This window comes from Oculina patagonica, chromosome 3, assembly GCF_052425735.1.
Source record: "Oculina patagonica isolate OP01 chromosome 3, crgOcupat, whole genome shotgun sequence".
NCBI lineage: Eukaryota > Metazoa > Cnidaria > Anthozoa > Scleractinia > Oculinidae > Oculina > Oculina patagonica.
Window position 1 is genome coordinate 1,458,025 of NC_135760.1, and position 18,643 is coordinate 1,476,667.

An 18,643-nucleotide genomic window follows, 5' to 3' on the forward strand; every position below is an offset into this window, starting at 1 on the left:
ACAAATTTTGGCCAAATCGATGTCTCACGATATACTTGAAACAGCAGAATTCACAAATTATGTCTCTTCTGGGTTTTCTAGGCATTTTCATGAGTATTTTCATGAGGTTTCATGTCTGCATATTTTTGAGCAGAGCTTCTGTGTGGTGTTTAGTGCTCTAGTTTGGGGTCAGGTTTTTTCACCTTTACGCTTACCCCTCCCCCCTACTTCTCATTCCCACTGTTTGCTCAGTGTGACGGGTGCCTGGAAGACTTGCAGTGTGGTTAATGGCTGGGTTGCAGGAAATGCCAGCCATGGAAGCAATACTTTAACAAGGAGCTGGCTGGTTGGGTTCCCAATGGAAGCCCCTGGATCCACCCAGGCACCCAACTTCCATGTGAGATGCAGTTGTTAAACTATTATAAGTATCATTATCATTATTAGTTGTCCATTTTAAGAAAGTAAATTTTTGAAGAGTAGGAGGTAAGGAATTTAATTCTTCCTTGCTTCACTTGAAAAAAAAAATGTTTTTGTCGTTTCAGTGAAGAATCAGCATACGTTGAAAAGAAATACCCAGTTATGTTGTCTCAAACTTGAGGTGTGTTAGAGCAGGTTTCACTTGAGTGTCAAAAGTAATTTGCGTTTGCTTTGGTTTTGCGTGCATCACCATGCTAAGTGATTGGTTTAAGAATCTCGCACCACCTTTTTAGCCAATCAGAAGTAAAACCAAAACCAATCGTGACTCGCTCACGCATGTTTTCCCGCGCTTCGTGCCTGCGACATGTATTTGCTTTGAGTTTTGATTAGCTGACTAGTTTGTCTGTGTCCTTTGTGATTGCCCAGAGTAATTACTTTGGTTTTGGTTTTACTACACTCAATTAAAAACTGCTCTAACTGCACACAATAATCCAAATCCTGTTCACAATAAGCAAGTTCAATCAAATAGGAACAATCATGCTACAACTCGATCCTTAACTTTATTATGAAGAGACAGTTTGTACATCTAAGAAACATGTTACAATTTGTTGACACTTCTCTACATTTTCGAATCTCTACAAACTTGAAAATTATTGGCAATTTGAATTGTCACAGTTTGCATGAATGCAAAGAAATACCGGTATATACTACTGTTTATTCATTTACAACAAAATAAATTCAGAAATACTTATTTCCATGGAAAATATTTACAATCGATGGTTTCAACCTACAACTGAGTATTTTCGGTTGTGCCATGTCAGTTTTGGTAACTACAAAATAATGTTTAGTTAGTGAATAGTTGAGAAATCAAGAACAACTTTCATCACTGCCAAATGGCCGGAAATTAAAACAGGCAACTGTCTCAATCTCTATTTGTTTTTTGTCAAGGGAAAAATTCCTAAAAGTTTTACTGACATAAATGTAATTTATACCTTCCCATCCAGTACGTTCAACTCTTTCAAGCTTTTTTCAAGGCCTTTTAAGTAATGAAGCATTGAAAATGGGGATAAATATTTGTCATAATTATTTCTTTACATTATATTCTTTCTAGTTTGTACAGGTGAGTGGATATTAAGTCTACTCTAATCATCTACACTTGAATATTTGAATACGGTGATTATTGAAATCAGACACAACTACCCTACCATCACTAAGACATGCTGTAGAGACTGGTTTATCAAACTCTCCTTTGCCCTTCCCTTTTGTTCCGAACTTTGTTAAAAACGTCCCACTTTGTTCACTTAATTCGAACAACTGAAGTCTATGATTCCCTGTATCACAGACCATTAGATGTCCTGCCTTGTCAACTGACAAGCAGTGGGGTTCATTAAACTCCCCATCTCCCTTCCCTTTCTTTCCAATTTTGTACATGCATTTATCACCTTCCTTACAATCCTTATTAAAAACCTTGATACAATGTTGATCACGGTCAGACACTATGAGATATTTGTCATATTGCACACAGTGACAGGGAGCGGCGAAAGAGCCCTTTCCACCGATTTTACTTATAAACTGGCCAGTAGGAGAAAAGATCTTGATAAGTTTGTTTCCTGAATCAGCAACAATAATATTCCCGTCACTGTCTTCAGATAAACCAAGAGGACGATTTAAACTTTCTTTGCCACCAAACTGGTGGATGAAATTTCCCTTCTCATTGAAAATTTTAACTTGGCCGTGCACACGACTGTCCACAACCGTAATGTTTCCATTAATATCAAAATCTATTCCAGCGGGAAAGATAAATTCCCCCTGCTTTTTGCCTTTTCTACCAAAAGATCTCAAATGAGTGCCATCACTACTGAATAACTGAACGCGCTCGTTATCAACGTCAGTTACAGCTATTTGATCACATTTATTTACTGCTACCCCCCAAGGAAACTTAAAGTCTCCGTCAGACGAACCTTCTCTTCCGAATGTTCGCACGTGTCTGAACTGTCTGTGACGTCCATAAACATGTCCTTCTTTCTTCACTGATGCGCCGCAATTTTCCGCCATTTCGTTGGCAAAACGGCTAAGCGAATAGGTCACTTGGACTCGTGCTTTTGTCTCACGGTCGTCGTCTTCATTATTGCTAATTTCTGATGTTACGTGGTCATGATCTGCGGAACATTGTTCTCTTTCTGTCAAAGCAATTTGTCCTTCACGTCCAAAAGTCGCTTCACTGATTTCGTTTCCATTGATACTTGACAAATGCAGTTCAGCCTCAGTCTGAATAGCCTGCGTTGCAGACGAACAAAACCCCGGTATAGTCCGGACTATACCGGGGTTTTGTTTGCCTGCAACGCAGGCTACAGTCTGAACAGGTGTCTGAACAACAGGTTCCACGAAATCAGGCTCGAAAAACACTTCATTGCCTCTATCAGCTGGATCGTCCTGGTTCAGTTCTTCCTGAATCGTTCTGTCAATAAATCTGTTTGGCTGCATGATTTCAGCCTTTGTACATTGTGTCAAAAGTTTTTCGGTTTCTTTAACTGCTGTCTCGGCCATTTTCACTTGATCTTCTATCTCGGCCTTTGCTATTTCCAGACGCTGGAGTGATGCTTGAGTTTGACTGTCCACTTCTTTGCAGAACTTCTGCTTCTTCGCTTCGATAACAGCGAACAAGTTATCAACAATTTCATCTGCGCTCCTTTTCTCGTTTTTGGCTTTTTCGTGAATTTTGGCACAGTTTTCTTCAAGCTTGCTGATTTCACTCCTCTTCTTCTGTATAATTTGTTTCTGAGATTTAATGGCAGACTTGACTTGCATCGTTCGTTCATTTGCAGCTTCGTCCAAAGGTACCTTGGCGTGACCATCATGACTAGTAGCAGCACAATAGCTGCAAATAGAGTCTTCACAGTCCTTACAAAAGAATTCCAGTTCTTTCTTTTCGTGTCCTGGCTTTCGACAGAATGTCGGGTGCTTTAAAAACTTCTCAAAGTCTTCGTCTTGAAAGTCTTTGAGCGCCAATACAAGGTGTTGTTTATTGACCTTGATGCCATTATGGAGGCTTATACAATCTGCTTCACACCAGAAAGAATAACACTGGAAGCAGTAGAAACAGTTAGAGCTTTTCTTGTCGCAATTTCCACACTTCACTCCAGTTGTGTCGCACTCTTTGATGGCCCACACTTCTAGTAAACGCTCGATACGAGGGTTGGTGGATAGGTCGGTAATTACCCTGGGGGGGGGGGTCCATGTCCATGATTAGGAAACGTTGGAGTCCTAGCTAGAAGCCTCCAACATAATGAAGTCTTATGATTTTGTGAATTTTAGCCTGATAACATCGACCAATCACATAGGGTTGTTTGACATGTTTTGATTTCTAAGAACGATTATAATAAAGCGCCAATTCTAAGAACCGTGTTCAGGATAGCGTGACCAACAGATTTGTTGCCAGACAACTTTTCATATCAAATGTTTGTCGGACATCGATATGATGTCCCGTAGCTATTTCCAGGCGCCTGGAACAGGCTAAATGTCCGGGAGTGAGCGATCTATTATAAAAAGTCGGCATGGAATTTAGAGTTTTTACAATTGCATTTAGGTAACACATTTGTTCATTTGAAAGCATCGATCAGACCCCGAGAAGCGTAAAAACTAAGAACTTAAGTGTGTCTGGCTTGTAACAGTAACAAGAGCAATAAAGCTTGGCCGACATAGTTATCAGACAATTTATCCCATCAGGTTACTTGGCAAAGTGATTGAAAGGTTGGAAGAAGATCAAGACAGTCAATTACTTTTATGTGGCATTGACCAATCACGGACCTTAGAGACGTTTTGACGACAACCTCGTTCCCAGCGTCTCTCATCTCCCCGCCCCCTCTCGCTCTTGGGGGCGGGAAGATGAGAGAGTACTTTTTAACACGGATCGATATTAGAGACGTTTTGACGATTATGTTTCTGAAAAACAATTCCACGAATTCTGAGAACTGTTACCAAAATAGCTTCAAGTAGTTTGACCTACAGACGTTTTTGTCAGCCTTTCAGTTCACATTTCATGAAAAAATAATTAAAATGTATATGACGGCAATCGATAATATTTTCGTATTTCACTGTAGTCTGTTCTACTTGTACTTTTCATCCGAGTTAATACAGTTACAATAGTTAATCTTAGAAACTTTCATGACAAGAGAAAATTGAATTTCCTAGTGGTCTAAATTCATATACACTATTTTAAGCTTGCTTAGAAATTAACTTCAGATGCTTTTGGTTTGTTTGTTGGTCTTTTTTGACGCGCGTTGTTCACGAAGATGTCACGCTCGATTCTAGAATACCGCTGTATAGAAACAATGGGTATATAAACGTGACATAAGTGTAGGGCATGGAACTGATAACGTGACATGTAAGCGTATTGAAAAAACGTCGCACAAGTGTTGTAAAAATAAGAACAGGCAAACGAACCTATGCGGACGGATTTGTCAGACTATATATACCGCGGAAACTTGCCCACAAAACTGAATTGGCTTTGCCACTGGCAAGGCGCAAAGCATAGACAGTCCAAAAAAACATCAAGTAATTTGACATTTGTTAACAATAATCAAATGATTCGTTCTGAGAGAAAGGAAACTCCAGGGAAAGGAAATTCCAGGTATAATAAAAATTTGGTTTGTATCTGATCTTAAAATCGGTTTAAAAAGGTGGTAAAAAAACGTATAAAATTGAATTTTCGGTAACTCTCTGTTACCTTCATCAGAGTTAAAATTGGTTCAGTATTTTGCATAATAAGTTTTTATACACCGCCGGTCTCTAGGGATGTTCCCAATGTTAAATAAACTTGTGGGAAATGCACATGCACATGCTCATTCACACAGTTAATCTTAAAGGCACTTTGTTTTTTAAACTTTGTTTGTTGTGTAATCAGAAGTGTTTTTCTAATTTGGTACTGAGTAGCATGGTAAGGTGTAGGAGAAGGTAAGGAGAGAATTTGACAAAAATAATTCAGTTCTGTCCTCGTTTACAATAAAAAAACATTTATCAATTATATGAATTTAATCAATCTACAAACTCCTGCAGTTACAGTAAGTATCATCAAGCATTCAACAAAGTTTAAAGAAAAAAATATCAAAATTTATTCACACTTCTTAACAATTTCTTTTCATTCATTACAAAGTTTTATCAGCGTTATTGGTCAGTAACTAAATTGTGTCAAAAATTACAGAATATATATAGATGTTGTGGTTTACATTTATCTTGGTTTACAAACCAGTTTGCTTTTATTTATCACTGTCTTATATTCATTAATCTAAAACAAAAGAAAATAGTAAAAACCAAACTGGTTTGAAAAGTTATAAACCAAAAATACATTTAAATCACAACATATGCCACTGTTTATTTACAGCAAATTTAATGCTGCATTGCCTGCAAAGAAAAACTTAATATGAATACAATTTTTTTAAAAATATATATATATACATTTCCGTGACAGATACTATACTATACAAGTTATCTCAGTTGAGGTATTTCAGTTACACATATCCAAATTCCTTTAAGTGATAATGGCTAATAGCAACTGTCATACATGTTTAACTCAAAACCACCCTTAGATTTCTTAACTCAAAAATGTTCATGGTAAATTTATACCACTGGCGAAAACACAGAATATAACAAGTATATACAAAAAATGGTGACAAGTAATTGGTTACATTAGGTTATAGGTGACTGGATGTCACGCATGTTTACTCAAAAATCTGTATTCGATTATTATGAAAATCAGACACAACTATCCTACCATCACTTAGAACTGCTATAGAGACTGGTTTATTAAACTCTCCTATCCCGCTCCCTTTTGTTCCAAACTTTGTTACAAACTTTCCACTCAGTTCAAATACCTGAACTCTGTGATTCAATGTATCACAGACTATTAGGTGTCCTGCCTTGTTAACTGAGAAGCAACTAGGTTCATTGAACTCCTCATCCCCATTTCCCTTCTTGCCAAATTTGTACAGAAAAGTTCCCTCCCCATCGAAAACCTTTATACAATGTTCACCAATGTCTGACACTATAAGATATTTGCCATATTCGACGCAGTAAAAGGGAAAGGTAAAAGAGCCCTCTTCGCCGATTTTACGTAAAAACAGACCATTTGGGTTAAATATCTTTATAAGCTTACTGATTCTGTCAGCGACAATAACATTCCCGTCACTGTCTAAGGATAAACCGTAAGGGCCATTTAGCTGGTGATCAAGACTTCCCTTACTACTAAAAGTGCTTAGGTGCTCACCCTGCTCACTGAAGCATTGGACACGGTTGTTTTGAGAGTCAACCACTATAATATTGATATTCTTATCAAAGGCTATTCCAGAAGGAAAGTCAAACTCCCCCTGCTTATTACCCTTTGTACCAAACGATCGCAAGAAAGTTCCGTCAGTACTGAATACCTGAATCCTATTGTTGCCTTTCTCAGTCACTGCAATTTCATTTCGTTCATTCACTGCCACTCCCCAAGGCTTGTCAAGCATTCCAGCAGCCGAACCCTGTTTTCCAAACGATAACACGGGTCTGAACTGTCTGGGTTTGACTTCAACAGTAAATGGACTGCCACGTACATGTTCTTCATTTACCTTTACTGATGCCTCGCATTTTCCAGTTTCTTTGGCAAAATAGCTGATCTTGTAGGTGCCATCCTTGTTATCTTGGACTCGCGCTTTTGTCGCACAGTCATGGCCTTGTTGATTCCTGATCTCCATTGTTACCAAGTCACGCTCTTCATAACATTGTTCTCCCTCGGCATTTCTTGTTGTCAAATTAAACATTGCTTCAAGTCCAACAGTTGCTTCACTGATTCCTTTTCCTTCGGCACTTGAATGACGCGCTTTAGTTTTGCTAAAAAACGTTTTGAATGAGCCGATTCCTTCGGTGTTTGCTTTCTCCATTAATGTTTCGTTTTCTACGAAAATGAACCGACGAAGAACTTCAAGGTCACAATGGACATGTTCTTCCTCGTCGCCGATTTCCTCCTGAAAGATAGCCTTTTCTAGCTGTACAATCTCAGCATTTGTGCTTTGTTTCAAGAGTGTTTCAGTGTTTTCAACTGCTGTCTCGGTCATGTTCATTTGGTGTCCAATCTCGCTCTTTTGTATTACAAGACGCTCAAGTGACTCTGCTGCGTGGCGTTCCACTTCATTAAATATTTTCTGCTTCTTCGCTTCCATGACACCGATCATCTTTTCAACAAACGTCTGCGCGTTTCGTTTCACGGTAGCAGCCCGTTCTTGAATTTGAATAGAGGTTTTGTCAAGCATAGTGATTTTGTTTCTCTTCTGTTCCGCTTTTTTCTTTTGGGATTCAATCGCGAGTTTCACTTGTAACTTGCGTTCATTTGCAGCTTCTTCCAAAAGCATCTTGGCGTGACCTTCGTGGTCTGTCAAGGCACAAGCGTTGCAAATGGAAACTTCACAAACCCTGCAAAAGAACTTCAGCTCTTCTGTTTCGTGGTGTTTCTTCTGGCAAAATGCTGGCCGCTTTAAAACTTTCTCAAAGTCTTCGTCTTGAAAGTCTTTGAGCGCCAACGCATTGTGCCCTTTGTTTGCTTTGATTCCATTATGAAGACTTATACAGTTAGATTCACACCAGAAAGAACAGCACTGGAAGCAGTAGAAACTCTGCGAGCTTTTCTTGTCGCAATTTCCACATCTTACTCCCGTGGTATTGCACTCCTTAATGGCCAACACATCCAGCAAACTGTTGATGCGAAAGTTGGTCGGAAGCTCGTCGAGACTTCCACTAGGGACTCTACTCTCTCTTCTGCATTCTGGGCATGTTATGATATCATTGCGGCCACTCGTTCGTTGGATACCTTTTAAGCAGTGCAGACAAAAACTGTGCAAACATGGCAGTTGTTTCGGTTCCGTAAACGTGGTCATGCACACAGAACAGGATAGTTCTTCGTGAAGATTGTCTAGCAAGGTTTTAATATCCATGATTAAAGGCGGAAAACGACGCAGTCTTGGAGTAGGGCGCTGGTTTGGAAGTTGTAAACGCCTTGAAGAATGAAGTCTTGTGATCTTGATCGGATCATATGATCGGATATGTTTATTTTTAGCCTGATAATATCGACCAATCACAGCGTTGTATTAGACATGTTTTGACATATAGTATCTTCTCAGAAAAGTAACATTAAGCGCCAAGGATTCTAAGAACTGAGGTCAGGATAGTGTGACCAACAAATCAGAACTGTCAGACAACTTTTCAGATCAGACTGCTGGGCAAATGATTAAAAGCTAGGTTGGTTAGAACGTACGATAATGATCCTTTTCCATTTCACTGATGTCTATTTTGGTGTACTAAGCTCTCTAGTTTTATCTTTACTTTTTAATCGCAAACTGAGGTAAATTTGAGGTTGCATCTTACCAATTGTCGGTTGTCTAATAGTGAAGCAATGTGTCATTGTTTGTTTCAAAGTCTATCTTTTACTCGGTAAGGCGATGAACCACTGCGGGCGGTAGACTAAACGAACGTTGTTTATAATGGCATATTTTTTGTCGATATTTATTCTGACTGCACTGCCGTTTGGTTTTACTTGATGACAACATTCGGCCAGTTTCATTGGAAATTTGACAACAATGTGCACCCTCCCCCCCCCCCCTCCCATAATATAAAGGGGTACCGTTATAGAGCATATGAAACTGACAGCAATGAATATTTTTTTATTCATTTTTGAATAAATAAAAAAAATGTTAGTGCCATATTAATTTGATGAACGATACAACTAATTCTGTAAGAGTTACGATTGAATTATAATTCGGGATAATGTAAAAGGTGAATTAAGTGATATGCATCCTCAAATATTTACCTTAGCTTGCGATTAAAAAGTAAAGATAAAACGTGAGAGTCTATACACTAAAATAGACATCAGTGAAATGGAAATGGAATCATCGATTATTGTACGTCCTAGCATCATTTCAAACATTTTACCCAGCAATCAGATCTGAAAAGTTGCCTGACAGCTTTGATTTGTAGGTCACACTATCCTGACCTCAGTTCTTAGAATCCTTGGCGCTTAATGTTACTTTTCTGAGAAGTATACTATATGTCAAAACATGTCAAATACCACTCTGTGATTGGTCGATATTATCAGGCTAAAAATTACCATATCCGATCAAAAGATCACAAGACTTCTTTCTTCGAGGCCTTTACAACTCCAAACCTTCGTCCTTTTTTCCCTCTAATTATGGATATAAAAACCTTGCTAGACAATCTTCACGAAGAAGTATCCTGTCCTGTGTGCAAGAACACATTCACGAATCCAAAAATGCTGCCATGTTTGCACAGTTCTTGTCTTCAGTGCTTGCATGTGATTCTCCGAGAGAGTGGCCGCCATGACACCATAACATGCCCGGAATGCAGAAGAGAGAGTAGAGTCCCTAGTGGAAGTCTCAATGAGCTGCCGACCAACTTTAACATCAGCAGTTTGCTGGATGTGTTGGCCATTAAGGAGTGCGATACCACGGGAGTTAGATGTGGAAATTGCGACAAGAAAAGCTCCCAGAATTTCTACTGCTTTCAGTGTTTTTCTTTCTGGTGTGAATCCGATTGTATAAGTCTTCACAATGGAATCAAAACCAATAAAGAGCATAATGTGTTGGCGCTCAGAGACTTTCAAGACGAAGACTTTGAGAATGTTTTGAAGCGACCAAAATTTTGTCAAAAGAAACACCACAAAAAAGAAGAACTAAAGTTCTTTTGTAAGGACTGCGACGTTGCCATTTGCAACACTTGTGTTGTGACACTTCACGAGGGCCACGCTAAGATAGTTTTGGAATGGGAAGAAGCTGCAAACGAACGCAAGTTACAAGTGAGATCTATTATTGAAACGCAGAAGCAGAAAGCACAACAGAAGAGAAACAAAATCACTGAAATTGACGAAAGCTGTATTCAGATTCAAGAAAAAGCTGCTACCGTGAAACGAGACGCGCAGAAGTTTGCTGAAAAGATGATCGGTGTCATCGAAGCCAAGAAGCAGGAAATATTTACTCAAGTGGAACACCAATTAGAAGAGTCACTTGAGCGTCTTGTAATACAAAAGAGCGAGATTCAAAACCAAGTGAAGCAGACTGAAACAGAAACTGAAACACTTTTAAGAAGAAGCACAAGAGCTGACATTTTACAATTAGATAAGCCGTTAAACATAATCTTTCCGGAAGAAGACAGATGTGAAAATGAACAAGACGACAGTGACCTCGAAGGCTTCCGTCATTTCATTTTCGTAGTAAACGAAACATTAATGGAGAAAGTAAACATTGGAGGAATCGGCGCATTTAAAACATCCCTCAGTACTAATGCACAACTCTCAAGTGCCGAAGGGAAAGGAATCAGTGAAGCGACTGTTGGACTTGAAGCCCAGTTGGTCTTAACAACAAGAAATGTCAAGGGAGAACAACATTACGACGAGCGTGATCTTGTCACAATGCAGATCAGGAATCGTCAAGGCCATGACTGTGCGACGAGCACGTGCGTCCAGCATAACAAAGATGGCAGCTACAAGATCAGCTATTTTGCCAAAGAAACTGGAAAATGCCACGCATCATTGAAGGTAAATGATGAACATGTGTATGGCAGCCCATTTACTGTTGAAGTCAAACCCAGACAGTTCAAACCCTTGTTATCGATTGGACAACAGGGTTCGGCTCCTGGAATGCTCACCAGGCCTTGGGGAGTGGCAGTGAATGACCGTAACGAAATTGCGGTGACTGATAATGGTAACAACAGGATTCAGGTATTCAGTAGTAATGGAACTTACTTGAGAACGTTTGCTATAAAGGGTGATGAAGAGGGAGAAGTAGACTTTCCTTGCGGGATAGTTTTCGATGAGGATGGGGATATTATAGTGGCTGATTGTAATAACGACCGAGTCCAAGTTTTTAGTGAACAGGGTGAGCACCTAGACACGTTAAGTAGCCGAGGAATTCTTGATTACCAGCTGAATGCTCCTCACGGTTTATCCTTAGACAGTGAAGGGAATATTATTGTCGCTGACAGATTAAATAAGCTAGTTAAGATATTTAACCCAAATGGCCAGTTTTTACGTAAAATTGGTGGAGAGAGCTCTTTTTCCTTTCCTTTTCACTGCGTCGAATATGACAATAATCACATAGTGTCAGACTGTGGCGAACATTGTATAAAGGTCTTAGACAAGGAAGGAAATTTTCTGTACAAATTTGGAAAAAGGGGGGAGGGAGACGAGGAGTTCAATGATCCTCGATGCTTGTCAGTTAACAAGGCAGGACACCTGATGGTCTGTGATGAAAAAAATCACCAAATAAAGGTGTTTGAACTGAGTGGAAAGTTTATAACAAAGTTTGGAACAAAAGGGAGCAGGTTAGGAAAGTTTAATGCCCCAATCTCTTCAGCAGTTCTTAGTGATGGTAGGATAGTTGTGACTGATATGCATAATAATCGAATTCAGATGTTTGAGTAAATATGCGTGACATTCGGTCACCTGTAACGTAATATGTATCTTCAAAGTTACTTATATTTGATAAATATATTTTTTGCATATACATATGTCTGGATTTATCAAAACCAGGTTAATGAAATTTTCACCGTTTTAAGCACAAATCGGTGTAAACGCGGCGTTTTTTCTCGCCAGAAACTAGCTCCAAACTTGACCATATAAAAACTAAAGGGAATGTCAGTCTCTTTTTCTCTTCTTCTCTCTCTTCTGTACCTTTCAGCGCTGTTGTTCATTTTTTTCCCTTTCTTGTTGCGTTTTAAGCTTATTCGCACAGTAACGTACATGTTCAAGAATGCTGACGTCACTTTTCATTGACCTGGTTTTGATAAATCCAGACATACATATATTCTGCGTTTTCGGCGATAGTATAAATTTACCATGAACCTTTTCGAGTTAAGACATTTAAGATGGTTTTAAATTTAACTATGGCAGTTCCTATTAGACATAATTACCCATTAAGCAATTTAAAATATGTGTTACTGAATTTTTTCAACTGAGAAAACTTGTATAGTGTAGAATCTGTCTCGGAAATATTTTTAATAATAACTTTGTATTCATATTTAGTTTTCCTTAGCAGGTAATCAATCAATCAATCAATAAAATTTATTTACCCTCGGAGCTGACGGGGGCTGGCTAGGCCCCTAGCAAAACATATGCTAATATGCCGAGAAAATAAATTACAAATGTAAAAATATATACAGAACGAAAAATTCATTAATAAATAAGTATTAAATTAAATTAAAATTAAAAAGGGACTATCTAGCTGCGCACAGCATTACGAAAGGCCTGTAGTGTAGCAATTGTTCTTACTCGGTCTGGCAGTTGATTCCAGGCGTTCGCCGCCCAGTATCTTACAGACTTCAGTCCATACTTGGTCGTATTGACCTTAGGTAAGACAATCTTATTAATGCCTCTCAAGTTCTTGATATTGTCCCTGACACAGAAGAGGTCCTTAAGATACACAGGTGCTAAGTTGTTAAGGCATTTGAATATTATAATAAGTGTATCTTGAATGCGACGTTCACTTAATGTGTAGCCTATGCGGCTGCACAGAGAAGCGGAGCTAGAAGACCTGCCCTTATAGATGTAACGTAGGGCTCTTTCGTGAAGTTTCTCTAGTTTATCGCTGTCTGATTTTAGACAATTATGCCATATCGAAGAGCAATAAGTAAAATAAGACATCACAAAGGAATTATACAGGCATAGCTTGGAAGAGGAAGACAAAACATTTCGTAATCTACAAATAACGTCAAGTTGTTTTCCTGCTTTCTTAATAATTTTAGAAACGTGCGTGCTAAAGTTTAACGCGTCGTCTATAACGACTCCTAACAGCTCAACCTCATACACACGAGGAATAATTTCTCCGTCTGCATATAAAGATATGTGAGCACGATTGTTGCTAGAGAGAACAAGCGCCTTGCACTTCTCAGGGTTGAGAGTCATCTTGTTATCTCTGAACCACTTACAGGCTACGGCAAGTTCTTTGTTAAGGACGTATTCGACCTTAGCTGGGTCAACATCAGAGTAGTAGATCTGGTTATCGTCGGCGTAATTCGATAGTTCTGCCTCCTCGATGAAGTAGAATAAGTCATTAAGAAAAATGTTAAATAGTAGGGGCCCTAAAACGGACCCCTGTGGAACTCCCCTTGATATTACTGACACATCCGATGTAACATTTCCAATCCGGACACGCTGCCTGCGATCGTGTAAGTAGCTCCTCAGTACGTTTAAGCTGTGAGGAGAAATTCCATAGGCTGCAAGCTTTGCTAATAGTAGATCGTGAGGGATAATATCGAATGCCTTACTCAGATCCATTACTACAGTCCCCACCACGCACTTCTTGTCCAGCGCCCGTCTCCAGTCTTCAACAAGTCGCAGTAATACGCACTCACAACTGTATCCCTTTCTGTAAGCTGAAAGGAATTTTGAAAGGATACCTGAGAAGTGCTGAACTAGCTGTCTATTCAAACATCTCTCAAATACTTTATCGAGTAGCACTAGGATGGACACAGGCCTGTACTTGGACTTATCAAACTCGTCGTCTTTCTTGAAGATTGGCGAAATCTCAGCTAATTTCCATTCCGTAGGAACGCAAGCACTGTCAATGATGGAGTTAATAAGAGTAGCTAAAGGTTGCGCTAATGCAGAGGCACAGTCACGCAGGGCTCTTGCAGGGACAGAATCATGGCCGGTGGCCTTGTTTACGTTAAGAGACTTAAGAATGGTCTCCAGCTCAGCGGAGTTAACATGACTGAAGTGAAACTGATCGGTCACAGGGCAGTTAGCCATTATAGCTCTGATGCTGGGGTGGTCACGAAAATCCTCCACTGTTGTAGTTGGGACGTCAGACACGTTCTGAACAAGGGAATAGTAATGATTGAAGATCTCAGCAACCTCTTTGTTATCCCTAACCAAAGACCCGTTTTCTTTAAGTTGAATTGCTTCATTGCTGGTGTTGCGCCTACTGTGCATGAAGGGCTTGATTGTACGCCAGAATTGTTTGGGATCTCCTTGTGCATCTCTTGCTTTTGTTCGTAGATAACTCGATATGAGTTTACGTCGTAAGGAGGAAGTGGCGTTGCGCTGGACTTTATAATTCTCGAGATCACCAGAATCGCGGGTCGCGAAGTAACGCCGCCTCAGTTTATTCCTTTTGCGTATAGCAGCAAGTAGCTCTGGTGTCATAAATGGAACATGTTCGCGCCTGATCTTGGTCGTCTTGATCGGCGCATGCGCATCTAAGACACCTTCCAAAAGTTTTCCCCACGCCCAACTCACGTCTTCCGGGTCATCAAAAAGATGAGCAATGTGAAATGGGACCATGTTGACGTCAGCTGCGAATAATTCCGGGTCATAATGCTTGAAACGTCGAGCGGTGACAGTTCTGGGGGACAATCGAGGGGAATAGGTCCTCATTACCGTGTAAATGAGGTGGTGATCGCTCAGCCCTAAATCAAAAGCTCCTGATGATACAAAGGAACGGGTATTGTTCGTAAGGGCAACGTCTATCAGAGAGCTAGAATCAGCAGTCACTCGCGTGGGCACTTTGATCAGATTAGACAAGCCATAGACATCAGCAAGGTCCATGAGAGCCTGGCCCTCTTTGGCACCCTTATTGCAGTCGGAAAGGTCACAGTTTAGATCACCAATCAGCAAGATACCCTCGAAACGCTGGCTAGCCCGCAGCAGAATGTTATTTAGTTCAGGCTCCCACGTAGTCTTCGGTACACTTGGTGGTCTGTATGCACCTATAATTAGCAACTTCTTAGAAGACCTCGATGTCTGAATGGTCAGAACGATCGATTCGATCTTGGCACCTTCCAAATCGGAGACTCTGTTAACTAAGAGTTCGCGCTTAACATAGATAAATAAGCCACCGCCGTGACGATTGCGATCTTTACGATACAATCTAAAGCCTTTAATGTAAAATTGTGAATCGGGATACGCATTATCCACTTTGGTCTCACTCACAACCATTACATCGAACAGACCTTTGAGCATGAGTGCCTTTAGTTCAAAGAATGAATTTGAATTTGCTGTAAATAAACACTGGGTATATGTTGTCATTTAAATTTATTTTTGGTTTTGTAATTTTCCAAACCAGTTGAACTTTTATTTCCTTTTGTTTCAGATTAATGAATATAAGACAATGGAATCAAACTGGTTTGAAAAATTTTAAACCAAAGGAAAATGTAAATCGCAACATATATATTCTGTGATTTAAGTGAATCTTGACACAATTTAGTTACCAATAACGCTTAAACTTTGTAATGAGTGAAAAGAAGGTGTAAAGAAGTCTGAATAAATTTTGAAATTTTTTTCTTCAAACTTTGTTGAATGCTTGATGACATTTAGTGTAACTGCAGGGACGTGCAGTCTAATTTAATTCATATGGTTGATCAATTTTTGTTTAATATAAAGGAGGTAATAGCTATATTGTTTTTGCCAAATTTTTCCCTTATCTTCTCCTACACCTTACCATGCTACTACCTAAGTAGTAGCACAATATACAAGACTCGGCCCCTCACGCAACGTTTGGATTAAAGATTGCGTGACAAGCCAAGTCTGCATAGATGAGTGAGTGAATTTGACAGGGGGATTTTAAGATGGTTTCCGCCCAACATTCGAGCAATACAGGCAAAAAAAATGTTACCAAAGAGACCTCTTAGCATGTTAACAGTTTGAGTACAGCTAAAAAAAACCTTCCAAAAACTTTTTGCACTCAAGCTGACCCCTCAAGAGAAAAATGGATTTGAAATTATCTATATTTCAGTTAAAACGGACGTTTCACACCAGTTTAAAACAAAATGGTGCGCGTTTTAAACATTTTTACGAGACTGCTTTAGAATTTAACTACGGGGTCACTAAGACAAATTAATTTCAATAAGATCTTTTAAATAGTATACAAGATGTTGCCGTACTATTAGTAGATTTTTGGTACTTAATTTTTGCACTCATTGCTCGAACCATAGTTAGTACTAACTCAACTATGCTCGAACTTTCAGCGGAAACCGTCTTAAATTGTAAACTGTAAAAAAGGCTCTAGCTATAGACTGTAGCAGTTTATGATATGTTAATAAAGTATAAATTTTGCTGCAAACAGCAGGCGCGTAGCTGAGGTTTTTGGAAGGGTGTTCGTATTGGCAGCCTTGGGGGGGGGGGGGGGGATCTGGGGGCATGTCCCCCCAGAATATTTTGAAATCTAGAGGCCCGAAAATGCTATTTTCAGCATTGTCTACGTCAATATTTCAAACTCGATGTAGTGTTAAATAACAGGTTTTTTTAGTCATAACAACATTTCTGGCGTTTTGTTAACTTGATACATTCATACATACATACCGGCTTAGTACACGAAACGTTTTACAAAATCTTGACATGTGCTGCAAAAGCATCTCAGGGTAAAAGGTTAAGCCCCCCCCCCCCCCCCGGCTCCACCGTCAATGTACTAAAAGCGGCGTCAAAGCGTCAATATGCACTAAATACACGTATCACCTGGGTCCCCCTAAATTGTAATCCCCGCCTTTCGTCTATTCATACTCCATTTATCAAATCCCGAACGCCTGTTAAGGAAATATTTTTTCAACGATGGGATTATTTTGACTGCATATAATACTAGGTCACAAGGATCCATTCTCCTAACAATTTAATACTTTCCCGATACTTTTTTTAAACTCCTGCAACACGCAAAGTTTGTTTTCCATTCCCCCACTATTTGCTTGAAGCTGAAAATCAACAGTTTGTGTTTTCAGCCCTCCGTTATTGACCTCCAAAGGGGGTTCGTTCGAACCCTTCGAACCCCCCTCCTACGCGCCTGTTTAACATCTTATCGTAATTTGGATTTTTCAGAAGAAGGCATTCACAATCGGACGAAACCATCATCTGTGTGATCCTCTGTCATCACACAAGTCGTTGTAGTGATTGTTTGCAAAAGAAAGAAAGAACCTCAACTAATGAACAGAACGGCAAAAGCTCATTGATCAGATGTCAGAATAAATGTAAAACAAACTTTCAAAAACTCGTTAATAATTCATGAAAAAAATACAAAAGAAATTAATGTTTAATGAATGTCTTTATATAAAGACACGGCTAAACTCTACGTCCAATTTTCTAGGCCAAAATCATCCTCGGGCGACGGGCAGCTTATCGGGACGACGGGATTTTCGGGCGAAAGTTTACAACAAGAGCGTAACAGCTCTTGTTGTAAACTTTCGCCCGAAAATCCCGTCGTCCCAATAAGCTGCCCGTCGCCCCCACTAACTGCCCCTGGGTCTCCGAGGATGTGCCAAAATAACCTCAAATCTAAATATCAGTGCAAGAATAAGTTCATCTACATCAGAAGATTTTGAAGCCGTTCAATAAATTCGCAGTTCGTGTTTTATCAAGTCTAAAACACTCGGCTGCGCCTGATAAAGCGCCTGGCTGCGCCTGGCTTGATAAAGCACTCCTGCTCGTTTATTAAACGTTACCAAGTCGCTCGTAGCACTTTCAGGTGACATTCACAAAGCATAAACAAAGCCACAATTACATTCATGAGCAATTAGTGATCTTTTTTGTAATCCATAGGGAAGGGATTATCATGTACACGAAAATAGTTGACGGATAGCGATTAGCGTTTTGACCGTTAGCTTTTAGTATATACCACAGGGGGCCCACACAAAAAAAAGAGCGGCTATTGATGTTTCAAAATTATACGTACAGTACAGTAGACGGCATCGCAAAAACCCACTAAATCGCTAAAAATCGCCGTTTTGAGCTACAAGGACGAAAAGGAACAACGATTGAGGTACGTTTACGTTTATTTTGAACATAAATGTGAATACAGTCGAAGCTCTCGTAAGCGGACACCCTCGGGACGCGAAAAAAGTGTCCGCAACTGGAGCTGGCCGCTTACGAGAATGGTTCTTGTAAGCGGCCACCAGAGGTGTAGGGGATAGATGGCCGCTTACGGGAGCTTGCCCAGCTAACATAATGGTAATATGCATGTTAGTGGTGTTTTGAAATGTAACCGGACATGGATGACGACAAAACAAACACTGTAATATGGTACTGTAATTACAGTAAAATCATTGTGACGAACGGCGATGTGAAGTTGATTGATTAATACAAGATACAGAGGTTTTTTATATGATTTTCTTTGCGGTGTCCGCTTACGGGAGCTTAAAAACAAAGAACAAGTCTAAGGCGTAATCTCGGAAAGTGTCCGCGGCCGCTTACGGGAATGTCCGCTTACGAGAATGTAAAAATACAGAGTTT

The 18,643-nt window shown here is 39.7% G+C and overlaps 2 protein-coding genes across 2 annotated transcripts; both read right to left on the bottom strand.

Moving 5' to 3' along the window:
* Positions 1–1,542: 1,542 nt before the first annotated feature.
* On the bottom strand, positions 1,543–4,247 carry LOC144645931 (B-box type zinc finger protein ncl-1-like). Its single transcript, XM_078505447.1, has 3 exons — positions 4,176–4,247; positions 2,749–3,480; positions 1,543–2,673 (listed from the first exon to the last, which is right to left on the bottom strand). The coding sequence occupies exons 1-3, from the start codon at positions 4,245–4,247 to the stop codon at positions 1,543–1,545; spliced, it is 1,935 nt and encodes a 644-aa protein (XP_078361573.1).
* A 1,844-nt stretch (positions 4,248–6,091) lies between these two features.
* On the bottom strand, positions 6,092–8,553 carry LOC144646053 (E3 ubiquitin-protein ligase TRIM71-like). The gene has a single exon (XM_078505576.1). The coding sequence runs from the start codon at positions 8,355–8,357 to the stop codon at positions 6,114–6,116; it is 2,244 nt and encodes a 747-aa protein (XP_078361702.1). The 5' UTR covers positions 8,358–8,553; the 3' UTR covers positions 6,092–6,113.
* Positions 8,554–18,643: the final 10,090 nt, after the last annotated feature.

Coding starts and splice junctions, on each gene's coding strand:
- LOC144645931 (XM_078505447.1), bottom strand. CDS start 4,247: ATGAGAGACGCTGGGAACGAGGTTGTCGTCAAAACGTCTCTAAGGTCC. Junction 3,481..4,175: donor TTGGTCAATGCCACATAAAA/GTAATTGACTGT, acceptor TACTGCTTCCAG/TGTTATTCTTTCTGGTGTGA. Junction 2,674..2,748: donor TTCAGACACCTGTTCAGACT/GTAGCCTGCGTT, acceptor TCTGCAACGCAG/GCTATTCAGACTGAGGCTGA.
- LOC144646053 (XM_078505576.1), bottom strand. CDS start 8,357: ATGGATATTAAAACCTTGCTAGACAATCTTCACGAAGAACTATCCTGT.